Consider the following 14,147-nt stretch of genomic DNA (forward strand, 5'->3'; position numbering starts at 1 on the left):
TGGAAGCCACAACCAAGAAGACCCAAGAAAGCAACCATGAACACAACAACCCACAAAGGAAAGTATAAGAGAGACACACCAATTCGTGCCTGCCATAAGCAAAATGACCCATTTCGTGTGTGCCTGCATTGAGTTAGTCCATTTCGTGTGTTTCATATATGAATTCCACTATTTCGTGTGTATCATAGGTCTCCCATCTCGTGCTTGCTACAGAAGATATAACCCGTGTCAGACCCAATGCACCATTTCGTGCTCACCATGCTTGACTTGCTGTCTAGAACCATTTCGTGGCTGACCCAAGCAAAATGTCCGTGCGTATTTGAGGAGAAAAATCAAACCGTGCGTATATTGGGATTTAAAGATTTTTCCATGCGCATTTCAGTAAAAAAGCCCCTTTTTTAATAAGTAAAGACATAACATGACATTAAGTGAAAATTTAACATTGAGATAACTAGAAAACGTTACATGAGAAAATAAATATAACTTTACTGGATACAAGTAAAAGGATAAATACATAGCATTGAGTACTTACTTCCTAAAAAGAGTTAAGTGTAGTACAAATATGCTAATAATGACCAGAATCAATATAGCACCACTCTGCAAGGGCTCATGTAGCATTCTTCTTCCTTTATTCCAATATTGATTGTTCTGAAGTTGAATATTTTTAGATTCGTGCATGTGTTGAAACTGTGTTAGACCCCGAAAAATGAGAGATTGTGGAGAAATATGTTGGGGATTAGATTGAATAGGTGGCTCATTATCGTAAATTAGTTGGTCTTGACCCAGAGCATTTGATATTGGCAATTTTTGGGTATTCTTCATGAACTGCTCGTGCTCATGCTCCATAAATTGCTCCCATGCTCGGCGTGCTTCTTCAAAAGTGTGATAGGACTTGTGGAGGTTGCCACTAACTCCGTTAACTTGATCGTGGCATTGGGGCCAATTTGTGTAGATTCCAGGAACCTTGCCACGAAAAACAACGTAAAATTTTTTATTTCCTCTCATTTTTCCTTCTTCAACTTGAGATTGTGGATTTGGGATATTTAACTTAGACTGAAGGGCTTGGTTTGTTGGTGTAATGAATGTTGTGCAATTGTTATCATTTATATTTCTACCAAATAGTAGAGTTCCATTAAATGCATGGTTATGATAAAAATTTGTGGTTGGAATGCGATAGAAAAACTTCTTAACTCTCTTCACTCCTTCCAGACCAAGTTTGCCAAGCACAGAGCTCACGAGACCATCGTAACTGGTCGCGGGGCTCATGATAATACATAGAGGATTCTTATCCGTGAACTTCACCCCAGACCGAGTTTTTCTCTTAATCGATCCTCTGTGGTGTATTAGCACTAGAAAACTATCCTCACTAGCCATCTCACCTCTTTGTTCACAGCTCCATGATTTCACAACATATATATAGAAAACGGCTCCAAACTAATTCGAATCAACTTCATTCGCACCATATACATATAATTCGAATCAATTACATTCGAATTACTCATTGTGAATAATTCGAGTCTATATGTCTCGAAATATGAAGTTCTTCACCAAATCCTACTAATTCGAATTAATATAGTTCGATTTATGCTTTGGTAGTTCGAATCATATTGATTCGAATTACTTGTGATTTTTCATGCCTAATTCGAGACGAATCAGTTCGAATTACGTGTGAGTTTGCATGCCTAATTCGAGACAACTTAGCTCGAACTACCTGCTTACATTGTCGAATACTAATTCGAATTTTATCAATTCGAATTATGTGTGAGGATAATTCGAATCTTATTGATTCGAATTATATAAATTTTTGATCCGGTGAATTGTGATAGCAAAGTTTTATTTGGCGGATTTGCGTAAAATTGAGTTCCCCTTGGCTCATTTGCGTTTTTTGCCCATTTAATAATAATAAAATAAGATATCGAGAATAAGAATAAAATATAAAAATAGAGATATAATCGTAATCATAACTATTAAAATTGGATCGGATTTGTTAGGATGAGTGAAAAACTAATGAATCGAGTTTTAAATGGATCTGATTTAAGGAAGAAAACTAACCAAAATCAGACAGAATCAGTTTATGAGTTCATAATGAATGTGCTGCTTCAAAAGAAAATCTTACCTTCCAAACTAAATTTGTTTAATTGTTTCCAATATACTGTTTAAAAAGAATGATTGAGTTGAGCTCAATCTTTCTGCTTTTGATATTAGAATTTGAAAACAAATTTTAAGCGCTGTCTTTCTTTTTTGAGTGCACAGATTTAATTCAGGTTTAAAAATCAATTCTTTGCTATATTTTGTGTATCTCTCTTTCTCTTCTTTCTTTCTTGCGTTCTCTTTCTCTCTGATTGAGTGGTGGTTCAAAATACATGGAGATATCATCAGACATCAGCGAGGAAGAAGCAAGCAAGGAGCTCGCTGCTGATGGAAGCAGTAACGGTGACTGCTGATAATACAAAAAGGAGAGAGGGAGGGAGAGAGAGGGAGAGAGAGAGAAAGAGGGGCAGAACGAAGCAGAGAAGAAGAAAACAGCACAGTGACAAAAGGAACCACGACCGACGAAGGAGAAGAAGGTGGCAACGACGGTGATAGATTGGAAAGAAGGAGGCTACGTCGAGAGAAAGGAAGAGGAGTGAGGTGACGATGGTGATGGAGGCCACGACGCTATTGGATCCGCAGAACAGCGTCACAGCCGCTCCTTTACCGACGGCGGCGGCGGGTGCTGCGAACGCGTCGAAGCAGCTCGTTACGGTGTCGTTGTACATCGGGGATCTGGACCCTGAGGTCGACGAGAACTTCTACGATTTGTTCGACCAGGTCGGACAAGTGGTTTCGGTTTGTTTAGCCCCCACCCCTTTCTCAAAATTATTTTTGTTTTGTTTTGTTTTGTTTGTTTGAGTTTATTTTTTCTTTTTCTATGATTGTTTGTATGAACAAATGGTGTCATTTAGTTAGGGCTTTTGGTGCCATTGTGGAATCATTTCCAAGCTTCACTCTTTGTCTTTCATTTTTGAAGCTGCAGATACAGTTGGTTTAGGAAGTTCTCCCGCTGCTGTTGCAGAACAAAAACGGCCCCTTGGATTTTTATGCTGAAAGAAGAGAAGAGAAGAGAAAATTCTTAGTCCACAGATGGAGGCATTTGGTTTAGGCAGTGACTTGACCACTCGCTGATCGCCCGGTTGAGGTTACGTTAATTTCCATTAAGTATAGATGATTTGTGTGTGAACTGCTTTGGTAAGAACAATGACTTGAGATGAAGACTAATTCTGTGTGTTTTATGCGTTTGAATTAAGAAAAAACAGGTTGAAAGCAATCTTTCCTGATTGGGATTGTCCATGATTCCTTTAAAGGAAGATGTTAGTTTAGTAATTTTATCCAACATCAACAACCTAGAAGAATTGATTTTCGATAATTGGAATATGCAAAATAGATCTTTATTTGTGGTTTCTAATTGTGGAACTTAGTTAAACTTAAATAGTAAAACTCAACTCACAATCGATTCAGTGAGTAAACATGTAAACTTTAGAATTTGATACCCTTTCGGTATCCACTGCGTCATTGTAGCTGTAAGTTTGGTGTTTCCTTACTTCTTTTCTTGTTGTATTTAGGCTTTTAGTAAATTTTAAAACTCACTTATTCCAATAGTATTTAACTGTTTATGCATGTGATGGCAAAGTATTGATTTAGTGTGTGTATATATATATATGAACTCTTAACAATAAGTGCTCAAGATGCTAAGGAGATAGGTTCTTTCATATGCACTTATGTAGTATGCTTTTGTTTGTGTGAAGAAGAATCATTATATGAGTTCATAATAACTGTATTGCTTCAAAAGAAAATCATCCCTTCTAAACTAAAGATTTTCATTTGGCTTTTTTACTACAAACATAGGAGAAGCAGATTCTGGGAAATGCAACTTTTAGATTCTAACTGCTTTTTCTTGACCCAGTAAGCTTGAAAATAAAGCATGGTGTTTTAACTATACCATATATCCTTTCCTTCTATCTTTGTTTTAGAAGTTGGACATTTTTCATTTCAAATTTTACTGTCTTTTGACTTTTGTGGGATTTAACTATACCATATATCCTTATCCTTTTTAACACTATAATTCTTGTCGTGACAAAATAACCATTTTAGTTGTTTTAAAAGTAAGCTAAAAATTATATTTAAGCATGTCTTCTTGAGTAGGTGTTCTTGGTTTCTATTTAAACTATATTGTTTGGGATAAATAAATAAATAAATATGCATTGCGGCTATTCTGTTTGTGTTTAGTAGAATTATCTCATATGCTAGCTGATCTTTCTTTCAAGCATTTCATATTTAAGGCTTCAATTCAATTTCCATGTTGTTTTACTAATAGTTAAAATAAAGATAACTCTGTACAATTAACACTTAGGATCACAGATAAAATGCTTTATGGTTTTCTTAAATAAAAACTCAAAATTATTCAACCGCACTATTTTTTATCCCTCATTTTATTGAAGTGTCTTAGATAAATTTTTTTTTTTTTTTTTTTGCTTATCTTGCTTCATCATGGAAGTGTCTTAGATGCTTTCGGGATATAATACATTGATACAAACTATTAAAACCGAGTTTAAAGATTGTGGTTTTGCCTTTTCTTTTTATGAGTAGTGCAGTGTATTCAAATGCATTGCTAAATGAAAATATATTTTCCTTTAGGAAGTAATTGAAGCCCTGTAGTTCTGATCTGAAAACACTTGATTCATGTGATGCTATTTTCAGCAAAAATAGTTATATTGACTTGAATATAATGTTATGATCCTTTCAACTCCAACTTTATTTGTGGCATAATTTTACTTCTCTGAAATTTCTAAAGTTGGCAATTTTTTTTTAGCATTTTGAAGGGAACTCATTGAGAAGTAGTGAAATAACAACCTTTGATGCCATCTTCAATTTCAGGTAACCCCTACGCTGTGTTCCCTTTTTCCCCTGTTTCTCATATCACCATTGAAAGTTGTTAATTTTTCATAACATTATTTTAATCCAGATTTGGAATATCTTAACGAGATTTCATATTTTCCATTATTGCATGTTTGAGTGATGAGAATTGAGAATTGAGGCGGGTCTTTTTGTGCAGTGGAACAAAATCCCAATTATCTTGGAGAGTAGAAAAATCCTTCATCATTAGCTTTGTGTCCAGCAACTAAGAACTGCATATCAACATATGAGAATATCACTCATACCATTCATTATGCTCCTCCTTGGTTAAGTTCCCTTCTTTTTGCTTATGTTAATCTAACTATCAGTTTTCCAATGCTCTTTGGCATTGTCAGTTATCTTATTTTTGGTGCATGTACGTACCATCATATAGTATATATATCTAGCGGTAGTTGTTTATATAGAGTGTATAAATTTTCAAACTGAACCCACTAGAACTTGATTTCATAAAAACACTTCATCAGATATATTCTCTAGCTAATTGAAATGGCACAAGGTAACAATAGTTTCTTTAAATGTGGATTAGGAACTTGAATATTAACAACTATATATAAGCTTACTAATACCATGATAAATGAACACTTCAGGTTTATTCCGATGCACCTGATGGACATGAACCATTGGCTTTAGACATGGGAAGCATGGGGAAGGTCAGGTATGGATTAACGGAGAGAACATAGGAAGATACTGGACGGCTTATGCAGATGGTGGGTGCAATTCTTACAGATATGCTGGGTTAATTCCACCTTGTTGTAAAGTGCCAACTCATGGGAAGGAAAAGGAGTTTTCTTTATTATTATTTTATCTCTAATACTCTTTAACCTTTGATATTCTTACATTTTTCTTTTTATTTATTTAGTAAGTATTTTGTTTTTGTTTTGTTATTAAATTTTTAATGAGTGACGAAACCAATTGTAGAATTGAAAGATGGGCTGTTCTTCATAAGATCAAAGTTGCTCATGTATTTTTAATCACAAATTAGAATTTTTTTAAATCACAAATTAGGATTAATAAAGTATGTGCTCTAATGGCTTGTTTTTGTATTATTTGAAATTTCAGCACATTGCATATCTTGCTACAACAAAACTTTGGTATTACCTGTAGCTTCATTTAACTGACTATATTTTGTTGTAGGTTGCTAATAGGCGTGACTAGCAGAAAAAGGCATATAGCAAGATGTGTCAATAAGCATTTCCGGTAAGCTAAGCAAGGTAACACTTTCAAAAAACTTTTGGGGATATGAATTACCTTGAACCTCAAAAATAATTTAATGCAACGATATTCAATTTGCATGTTACCTACTCTTCAAAAGTAATTCATGTGAACCGATGAGATCTACTTGGTTTTCCTTTTTTTCCTCATTTTCAGTACTTTAGGGCATATCAGAATTGGTATTTGGTTTCATTTTCTATCTTCCATGATTGATTTTATATTTTGTTATTCAGTGATTTATTTTCTAAAGAACAATATATGAAAAAAAGTGAAAGCATGATATAACAATAGAAAATAGGAAATCCTTTGTCGACTTTACCTTAAAAATAGAGAATTGGTTTATGTGAAGGAAAGATTGAAATATATTCTTAGTTTCGTTTTTGCTTGCTTCTTGCTTTTAGCTTGTTCTCCTTGTTCTCCTTCCTTTTTGCTTTTTGATATCCACGCTTTACCTTCTTTCATTTCATCTCTCTCTTTGCTTGCTTATTGTTTCTAAATTCAATTTGTTACTTTTAACTTCTTGTTCTGTTTCTTTTCATCTTTTTCTTTCTCTTACGTGATCTGGGTCATTGAGTTTTGCATCCCTTTGTGATCTCTTGAATCTGCAACTTCTATTCCATACAATCCAAAATAGCAGGGAAAAAAAATTATGTCTGTGTTAGTTATCAACAACTACATATGTCTCTGTTTTCTTTGTTCTTCATTTTTCATGTTGAAATGCATTTTGGGCTGTTTTCAAAATTAACTTTTTACCAATCAGTCTCTGAGCCTGTGTATTAGGACTGACTTGATTTGCTAGAAATTGAAGTTGCATGTAATTTTGATTGTAGCTGCTTGCTAGTTATTATATTGGTTTCATTTGTTGAATTTTGGTTGATCAAGCTAAAATTCGAGCTAGGGTGCTAGTTGTTAAGTGGGTCTAGTTGATCTCCACCAAATTTGAAGGCAATCCAATCAGTGTATGTGTAGCTGAAGGGACTAGTGTAGTAGCAGTTGCATATGCATATTTAGATAAGATTAATTAATATGAATCAATGAATATTGTTGCTGCTGTAGAATTTTAATACACATTATTTGGATATGATTATGAAATTTATAAACATGGATAATGAGACTGTTTCTGAGACTCCTGCTTAAGTTTCTGTTCAAGTTGGATTTAATACGAACAATGCACATTATTTGATATTTATTTTTCAACTTCTTTATTTTCTACACATAAAAAATGACAAAGGGATAGAAGAAGCCAATGGCTTTTAATAGGTTTTATATGTGTTGTTGAAATAGAGAGCAAGTTAAAAAAAAGAAGAGGATTAGGTGGCCCACGGGTTGGCCTAGGGCTTTTGGCCCGTGAGGGCTTTTGGCCCTACGAGCTTTTTGAAAATTTGGTCTTATTGGTTATAGGGCCTCCTGTTCTTTTGGCCCTATAATGTAGGGCCAAGCACATTGACACCTCTACTTGCAGGTAGGCTGAGTCGATCCTCAATTTGTTATTTTTTGTCCCGAATTCGTCGCCAGATTTTAGTGCATTTTTTATTACTGAATTTGTTAATTTAGATTATTGAGTTTGTGTCCTGCTTTCTCTGCTGCTCAGCTTCATATAAAATGTTATATTGAATATTATTATGTTAATTTATGGCTTCTGTCTGATTATGTGAAATGTGATTGTGAAGTTGTGAGCTATAAATTTATCGTATACTCAAATCTTGGTTGAATTGCAATGTTCCCTTTTCATTCTTCATAGTAATATTGCTTTCTTCTTTACAATTTCTAACTCATTGAATTGAATAGGTCAATAGAAGCATTATATGCTTCATTGCTATGTTATGTATGAATTTCTGTTAAGCATTTAGGGGAAATTCACTTTAACTTGCAGGCTTAACAATAGGAATTGGTTGTCATGAACTTGATAAAGTTTTCACGGCTATATGTGGTTGATGAAATTTTCATTAGGAGCCAAAACTTTGAAATCTTTATTTTGTTTCAAGTTAGAATAAATAGCAATGATTAAGATATTGAGTTGCTGTTGGAGCTAACTTGAATTGTACATTTGAAAGCAACTTTATCCTTCTGCTAGAAAGGATCACGGAACGCTTTGTTCTATGATTGTTGCTATTTTAATTTTGGGACTAGTGCATGGGTTTCCACAATTTTCATTTTAATAGACCTATGTAGCTAAACCAACTCCAAATAATTTGGGTTACACCTGAAAGAGTTGCATTGTAGTTAGACTGCCTGAATTCTTGGTTGTTTCTTAATGATTCCTTATGAATTTGTTATCTCGATTTTAATTAAATACTTTGTTAGTATGTCCAATGCCTTTTTAAAGAGTAGTTGAGGCCTTTGTTAGATTTGATTTGTTTGTCATGGTTTTCAATTTTGTGGTTGAGTTTGCAATTTAGAGATAAGGAGGATGCAATTGAATTTCTTCAAAAGCATTGTGAGTATGATAATCGATTTACTATGATTGTTGTTATAAAAAGAACTGGTGAGGAATGAGGAGACTGGAATCAATGGCAGAAGAAACAATGAAGGAGTGTTTATTCTAACTAGTGGACAAAGTATTTGTAGATATGAACAGGTCAATATATAGGGACAATTTATTAATTCATGACTGACTGAGTGCACCTGAATATGTAGAGTTGATTTAGGTTTTGGTCCTGCTGGATTGTGCTCTCTGTGGATCTCAGTTTCCTAAAAAAAAAGTTGCATTCGAATAATATTTTGATGCAAAATAATATCATTAACTAAACCTTTACATGCAATGATTCGGACTTGAATATTGTAATTGTCATGTCACCTTGGTGAGAGCTTTACCTTTACCTAAATGTAGGCTGTCTTCAAATTCTGTGAGTGGTTTACTGAATTGTGTTAACTTATTTTGCATTTAGAGTAAGTGGTTTTGTTAATCTTGGGTTGGATTTTATGTTTTGCTTTGAACTTAAAAGTTCTCTTCAGGTTATTGTTGGCATGTTCACTATTTGAGTGGTTTTTTTGTAGCTTAGCTGAGCCATACATCTCATGTTACATTTGCCAGGACACATTTTGTTCTTAACAATATGTGAGAAATCAAAATTGTGCACTATCTGTTCCTTTAGATAACAGGTTTACTCACATTCAAGACTTAAATTCATTCTTGGTTGGTATTAGTTTCTTTAAAAGGCAATATTTGTACTGTGTAATATTTAGCCTTTGGATGCACTTGCTTTTCAATGTGTAACTTCAGCGAAGAAAGTTCAAAATCACACTATTCCAGTTCCTTTCAAGTTTCAAAAGCAAAGTAACACAATTTTTCACTATTAAAATCAAATGATTTTACCCTCTTTCCATTAGGTTCAAGTTTGACTTCATGCACAGGCCTGGGTTTACAGAATTTTGTGATCTGGAAACTTGCAATTTTTTATTGAAACCTGAACAGTGTAATGCAGAATAACGTCCTATTAGTTTCTTTGGAGTGCTGATATTTGATTAATTTTTTCGCCCTTTGGGAATGTACAGATTCCTAGAGTAAATGTTGTTGTCAGAGTCTTTGTTTCCAAAAGTGTTTTTAATTCTTTGTTAAAAAATGGTGGTGATTCTAGAATTTTGATTTAAGTTTGCAAAAGTGTGCTAAATTGTTTTCTTTGACAATTCATTGCTGTTAGTTTCCTTTGACAATAAAACAAGAAATACAATTGACATAAAACTTATGGAGCACTGTCATCTTTTGGTCCTATCTGGATGATGATATCAAAGATCACTACTTAATTAATCTCATTGCATACTAATGTTTAGAACACCTGTCTTACTATTTCCTATTCTTCTGTATATATATATTGTGTTGATAAGTTTAATAATGTGCTTCACCAATTGTCTTGAAACAGCTAATGATGCTTACAATTTTATGCACAATTATTATGCAGATAAGGTGAGCTATGCAGGTATTGAAATTAGTATCATACTTTCCAATTTTTCGACCTTTTTTCTAATTTATTTTTTTGAAAGCTAATTAAATTGACCATTCATGAAACACTTTTTTTTTTCAGGGAAGTATGCACCTGAGTTAGAACCCTGATAAATGATAGGAACCTTCCCCCTTCTCTCCATATTAATCTCAAATGTAAGGTTCTACGTGGTGCATAAAGACTTTTGTTCTATTAAGTGAAGCTAAGAATATTTCCCTTATTTTATGTGTAATTATGGAATTATTGTACATGTTACTTACACATTTCATTTCGTTCTAGAACCTTGATGTCTTTCGCCTTACACTTTCCTTATTTTTATTGTATCTTTTTTTCAGAAGTCTACTTCTGCGTTTCAATAATTCTCTATATACAATAATTCTTTTTTGGCAGACAAGTGCATTTTAAAATTTACTGTATTGAACCCTAAAGAACGCATTTAGACCATGTTAGATGGAGAAGTTGTAAATGATGATATTGTCCTTTGCAATTTTTGTGGATTGCAAAATTTGAACAAAGGCAAACTATATTGTTACTAGATTAACTCTTAGTCGTTATTCTGGGGACTAATATGCTCCTTATGATCTTATCTACTAGATTGGTGCCATTGGAAAATTCTTTGCAAAAGAAGTGCTAATTATCTACATTATGAGATTTGAGTCTTTAATTAGTTTTTCCATTTTCTTGAACAATGCTATTTGATTTCTTAATAGCACACTATCATAACCCGAAATAGTTACATTTCAGTCTAAATATATAACTGAATGTAATATAGTTAGTAATTATTGTTGGTGTGATTACAATAAAAACCATTTATATTAATTATTTAATGTTTTTTTATGCATGTAACATAGTGTTACGAATTTTATTTAAATACACTTGTATATTAGTTTTTTCTCATACAAATAGAATTCACTAATATGAGCTTAAAAAAAGATTACCTGGACTATTAAAAGTAGAGAATGGAGCAGTATTTTATCAAGAAATATATAATGGATTTTTTACTTTTTATACCCGAAATTTTTCAAGATAAATGTAACAAGTATTAGTATCAATAGATATATACCAGTTAATTTTTATATTGGAACAACATTTTAGTGTATATAGTATATACGCATACGCACATCAATAATTAGTCACGAATGAAAACCCCAATAAGTTTTTCTCCTTTCAATATCTCTGGCCCTCTCAATACTCTCTTTGGTTCAAAATTTTCTCTTCTCACATTGCCCCGTGTATTTCATTAAGCAAATAATAGTTCTATTGACATGATAAGTGAAATTCACTAATTTTAAATTTTCGTCAGAAAAAATTTACAGTGAAATTAATTAATTATAGTAACTTAAAATCATTTGCTTGGCTTCATTCCATACAAACACGTCTCAGCTAATTTCACTTTTTCTTATTCTTCCATTACTTAACTCCATTCACCCGGTACAAACACACCTTCACCCGGTACGAACACACATATCGTTTAACATCACTCTTTCTTCTTCTTCTTCTTCTTTCTTCTTCTTCTTCTTCTTCTTCTTCCATACAAACACTTTTTCTTCTTCTTCCTTTAATATGGAAACCGGTAATGCAGCCCCTGTCAATGGACCCAACAAGTTTGAAGCATGGGTTCAAAACTGGGTGCTGCGGTACCGATTTTTCTGGTGGATAATGTGTGTAATTGGAGCTGCGATTGCACTAACAGGCTTTTATCCAAGGTTCAAGCTGGGAGAGGGAAATTCATGGAACCTTGGGCGAGGCCTTTTTTTTGCCTCTGTTGTTGTGCTTCCATTTGCTCTCCCTCTGTTGAAAGTTTATCAGGGAAAAGTGTTACACTATCGGCGTCAATTCAAAGCCTGTGGTGTGTTCATCTCCCTCTTGGTGATTTTTTTCTATACTTACTTTTCAAGAAGAGGAGAAGAACAAGAACAAAGACAAAGAGGATACGGTGATATTTTATCGCTAGCTGGATTTGCGGTGATGAACTTTGTCCTATCACTTCAGAAGAACTACCAATTTGTTGAAGAACTTATGAAGTTCTTTTTGGTAGAGCTTGTGGTGGAGCTTACCGTATCAAGATGGTGGTTTGGTTTCTTAGGAGCAATGTTCAGTTTTTTACTGATCATCCTTTCCTCCTGTAAAGAAAAACATGCTGACAGCCGTGAGGAACCATCTATTGACAACATCACCATTAGCGTCCCTGAAGCTAGAATGGAGCTTGTAAGTCCAACTTCACATGACTTGACTCGGCTGTGGAATCTTAACGATAAGGATCAGGAATTTGTTCGGCAGTTACGGCGTATTTTTGTGACTTACATCAATGGTTGGAAAGACAGAATTCCAGAGTTAACCATGGAAAGCCAAATCCTCACCTTTGATAGGACTCGGCGAGAGATGGAATTTCTCGCGTTACCAAAGGATGGCATGACATCCATGAGGCAGATTGAAATGTACTCAAGAAATCGGAGAGAGTTCTTGAAGCTGTGCAAATCAGAGTTAAGGCCGGACAGAACTGCTACCCAGATGAGTACCATCAAGAAGTGTATTAAACACTTCACCATTGTATTCAAGGTGCTCATTCCCAATGAGCAGGTCTTCTATCATGGAATCTTCGGCACCTCTCCCTTCATCAAGCAGTGTTTTATGGAATTCTGCTCGGATGTGAAGAAAGAATTGGTACGTGCTGTCCATGATGAGATGTCTGAGTTGATGTATTCCTATGAGGTTTTTTTAACTTTTCAAGCAATACGTGAATTCACTGCTATGTGGCGGGCGCTGTTTCCGGAGGATGTCTCCATGTTGGCCGATATGGTGGAGCTGGAAAGGAAATTGGGAGAGACAACCAGAGATTATTTCTTTAGGGAGGAGGAGGTGCCTTCCGAAATCGGAACCTCCTATTCATGTGAGGTTCATCCCATCACTGCCCAAGCAATGAACCGCCTTCACTCTGCCTTCAAGGATAAAAAAATCTTGAAATCACTTCTCCAAACATACCCCAATGGTGAAGTTGAAATTCTGACTAAAAGAAAACGTCTGATTTCAAGGTATATATATTGGAACATCAACAAGCTTGAAGCCTCTCTTGAATCCAGCTTCAAAAAGACCTATGTTTATCAGCTCCAGGGAGTGTCACTGATGACTAATATCATCTACATAGTAAAGAAGGCCGTAGAATTTGAATTTGATTTATCTAAGGAAGAAGATTGGGCCAAGGAACAAATATTGATACTTGAAAGGTGTTTCAACCAATATTACCGGCACGACCCGACTGAGCTGCTTGACTATTTCCGGCAACATAATGCGAAGGCCACGGGAGATAAAATGTTGAGCATGTTAGATATTCTCAAATTTGTCCCTTCTGCTGCTTCAGCAGATGTTTTGCGTGTAAAATTGATCCCAAATTGTGAAGAATTCATCAAGAGATTTCGAGCTTTGCTAGCTGGCGATGAAGGTAAAATTGTTCAGATACATTTTTAATTACATGTTCTCCATACCCATATTTTAACTTCTATTAGTGTTACTGTTCATTTTACAGCCACATCTTGTTTTTGTTTGATTTTTCTAGGTCCTCCCCGTTGAGGCACAGCAAGATTATTGGAGAGGAGGGCTGGTCTAAAATACAAGGATTAAATAGAGAAGTATATTGTCTTGTTTTAGTTTATATATTTTGGTAGAGAACGTCATTATGTTAAGCTTTTAATTCTAAAACTCTGTGTCTATTCTGCTTTGATTTATAGTCAAATTGAGAGATATATCCTTGTGATGCCAATGAGTTCCATGTTTAATTATAATTTGTTTTTATTTTTTATTTTATCTGGGCCTTCAATTGTTTTTTATTTTATAGTCTGTTTTTTCTTGAGCGCTTTTTACTCTGTTATTTATCAAAAAATTATTAAAAAATGTATTATTATATTAAGTTATGTTATATTATTACTAAAATTATTTATTTGAATGAATGAGCCGAATAAATTAATCATGAATTTTGAACTCATAAATATGCATTTGACATATAAGTAAAAGTGGTGAGAATTAAGTTGAGGGTATATTGGGAGC

At 34.2% G+C, this 14,147-nt stretch overlaps 1 protein-coding gene and 1 long non-coding RNA gene across 11 annotated transcripts; both read left to right on the forward strand.

The window, feature by feature from the left end:
• On the forward strand, positions 1,998 to 10,641 carry LOC107624778. Of its 10 annotated transcripts, XR_002357010.1 has the most exons (9): positions 2,000 to 2,811; positions 3,017 to 3,178; positions 4,850 to 4,914; positions 5,093 to 5,219; positions 5,541 to 5,660; positions 6,088 to 6,164; positions 10,026 to 10,082; positions 10,188 to 10,261; positions 10,442 to 10,641. It is a non-coding gene; the product is annotated as an uncharacterized LOC107624778 (long non-coding RNA). The 10 variants fall into 10 exon arrangements; XR_002357011.1 differs by having other exon boundaries at positions 1,998 to 2,811; positions 3,017 to 3,228; positions 10,188 to 10,641; XR_002357012.1 differs by having other exon boundaries at positions 2,000 to 2,829; positions 3,011 to 3,178; positions 10,188 to 10,641.
• Positions 11,495 to 13,878, forward strand: LOC107624777. Its single transcript, XM_016327232.2, has 2 exons — positions 11,495 to 13,545; positions 13,660 to 13,878. Exons 1-2 carry the CDS (start codon positions 11,670 to 11,672, stop codon positions 13,671 to 13,673), a joined length of 1,890 nt encoding a protein of 629 aa, XP_016182718.1. The 5' UTR covers positions 11,495 to 11,669; the 3' UTR covers positions 13,674 to 13,878.

This window comes from Arachis ipaensis, chromosome B02 (genome assembly GCF_000816755.2).
Source record: "Arachis ipaensis cultivar K30076 chromosome B02, Araip1.1, whole genome shotgun sequence".
NCBI lineage: Eukaryota > Viridiplantae > Streptophyta > Magnoliopsida > Fabales > Fabaceae > Arachis > Arachis ipaensis.

Bases quoted from the DNA above. Each gene is read 5' to 3' on its own strand.
- LOC107624777 (XM_016327232.2), top strand. From the start codon at position 11,670: ATGGAAACCGGTAATGCAGCCCCTGTCAATGGACCCAACAAGTTTGAA.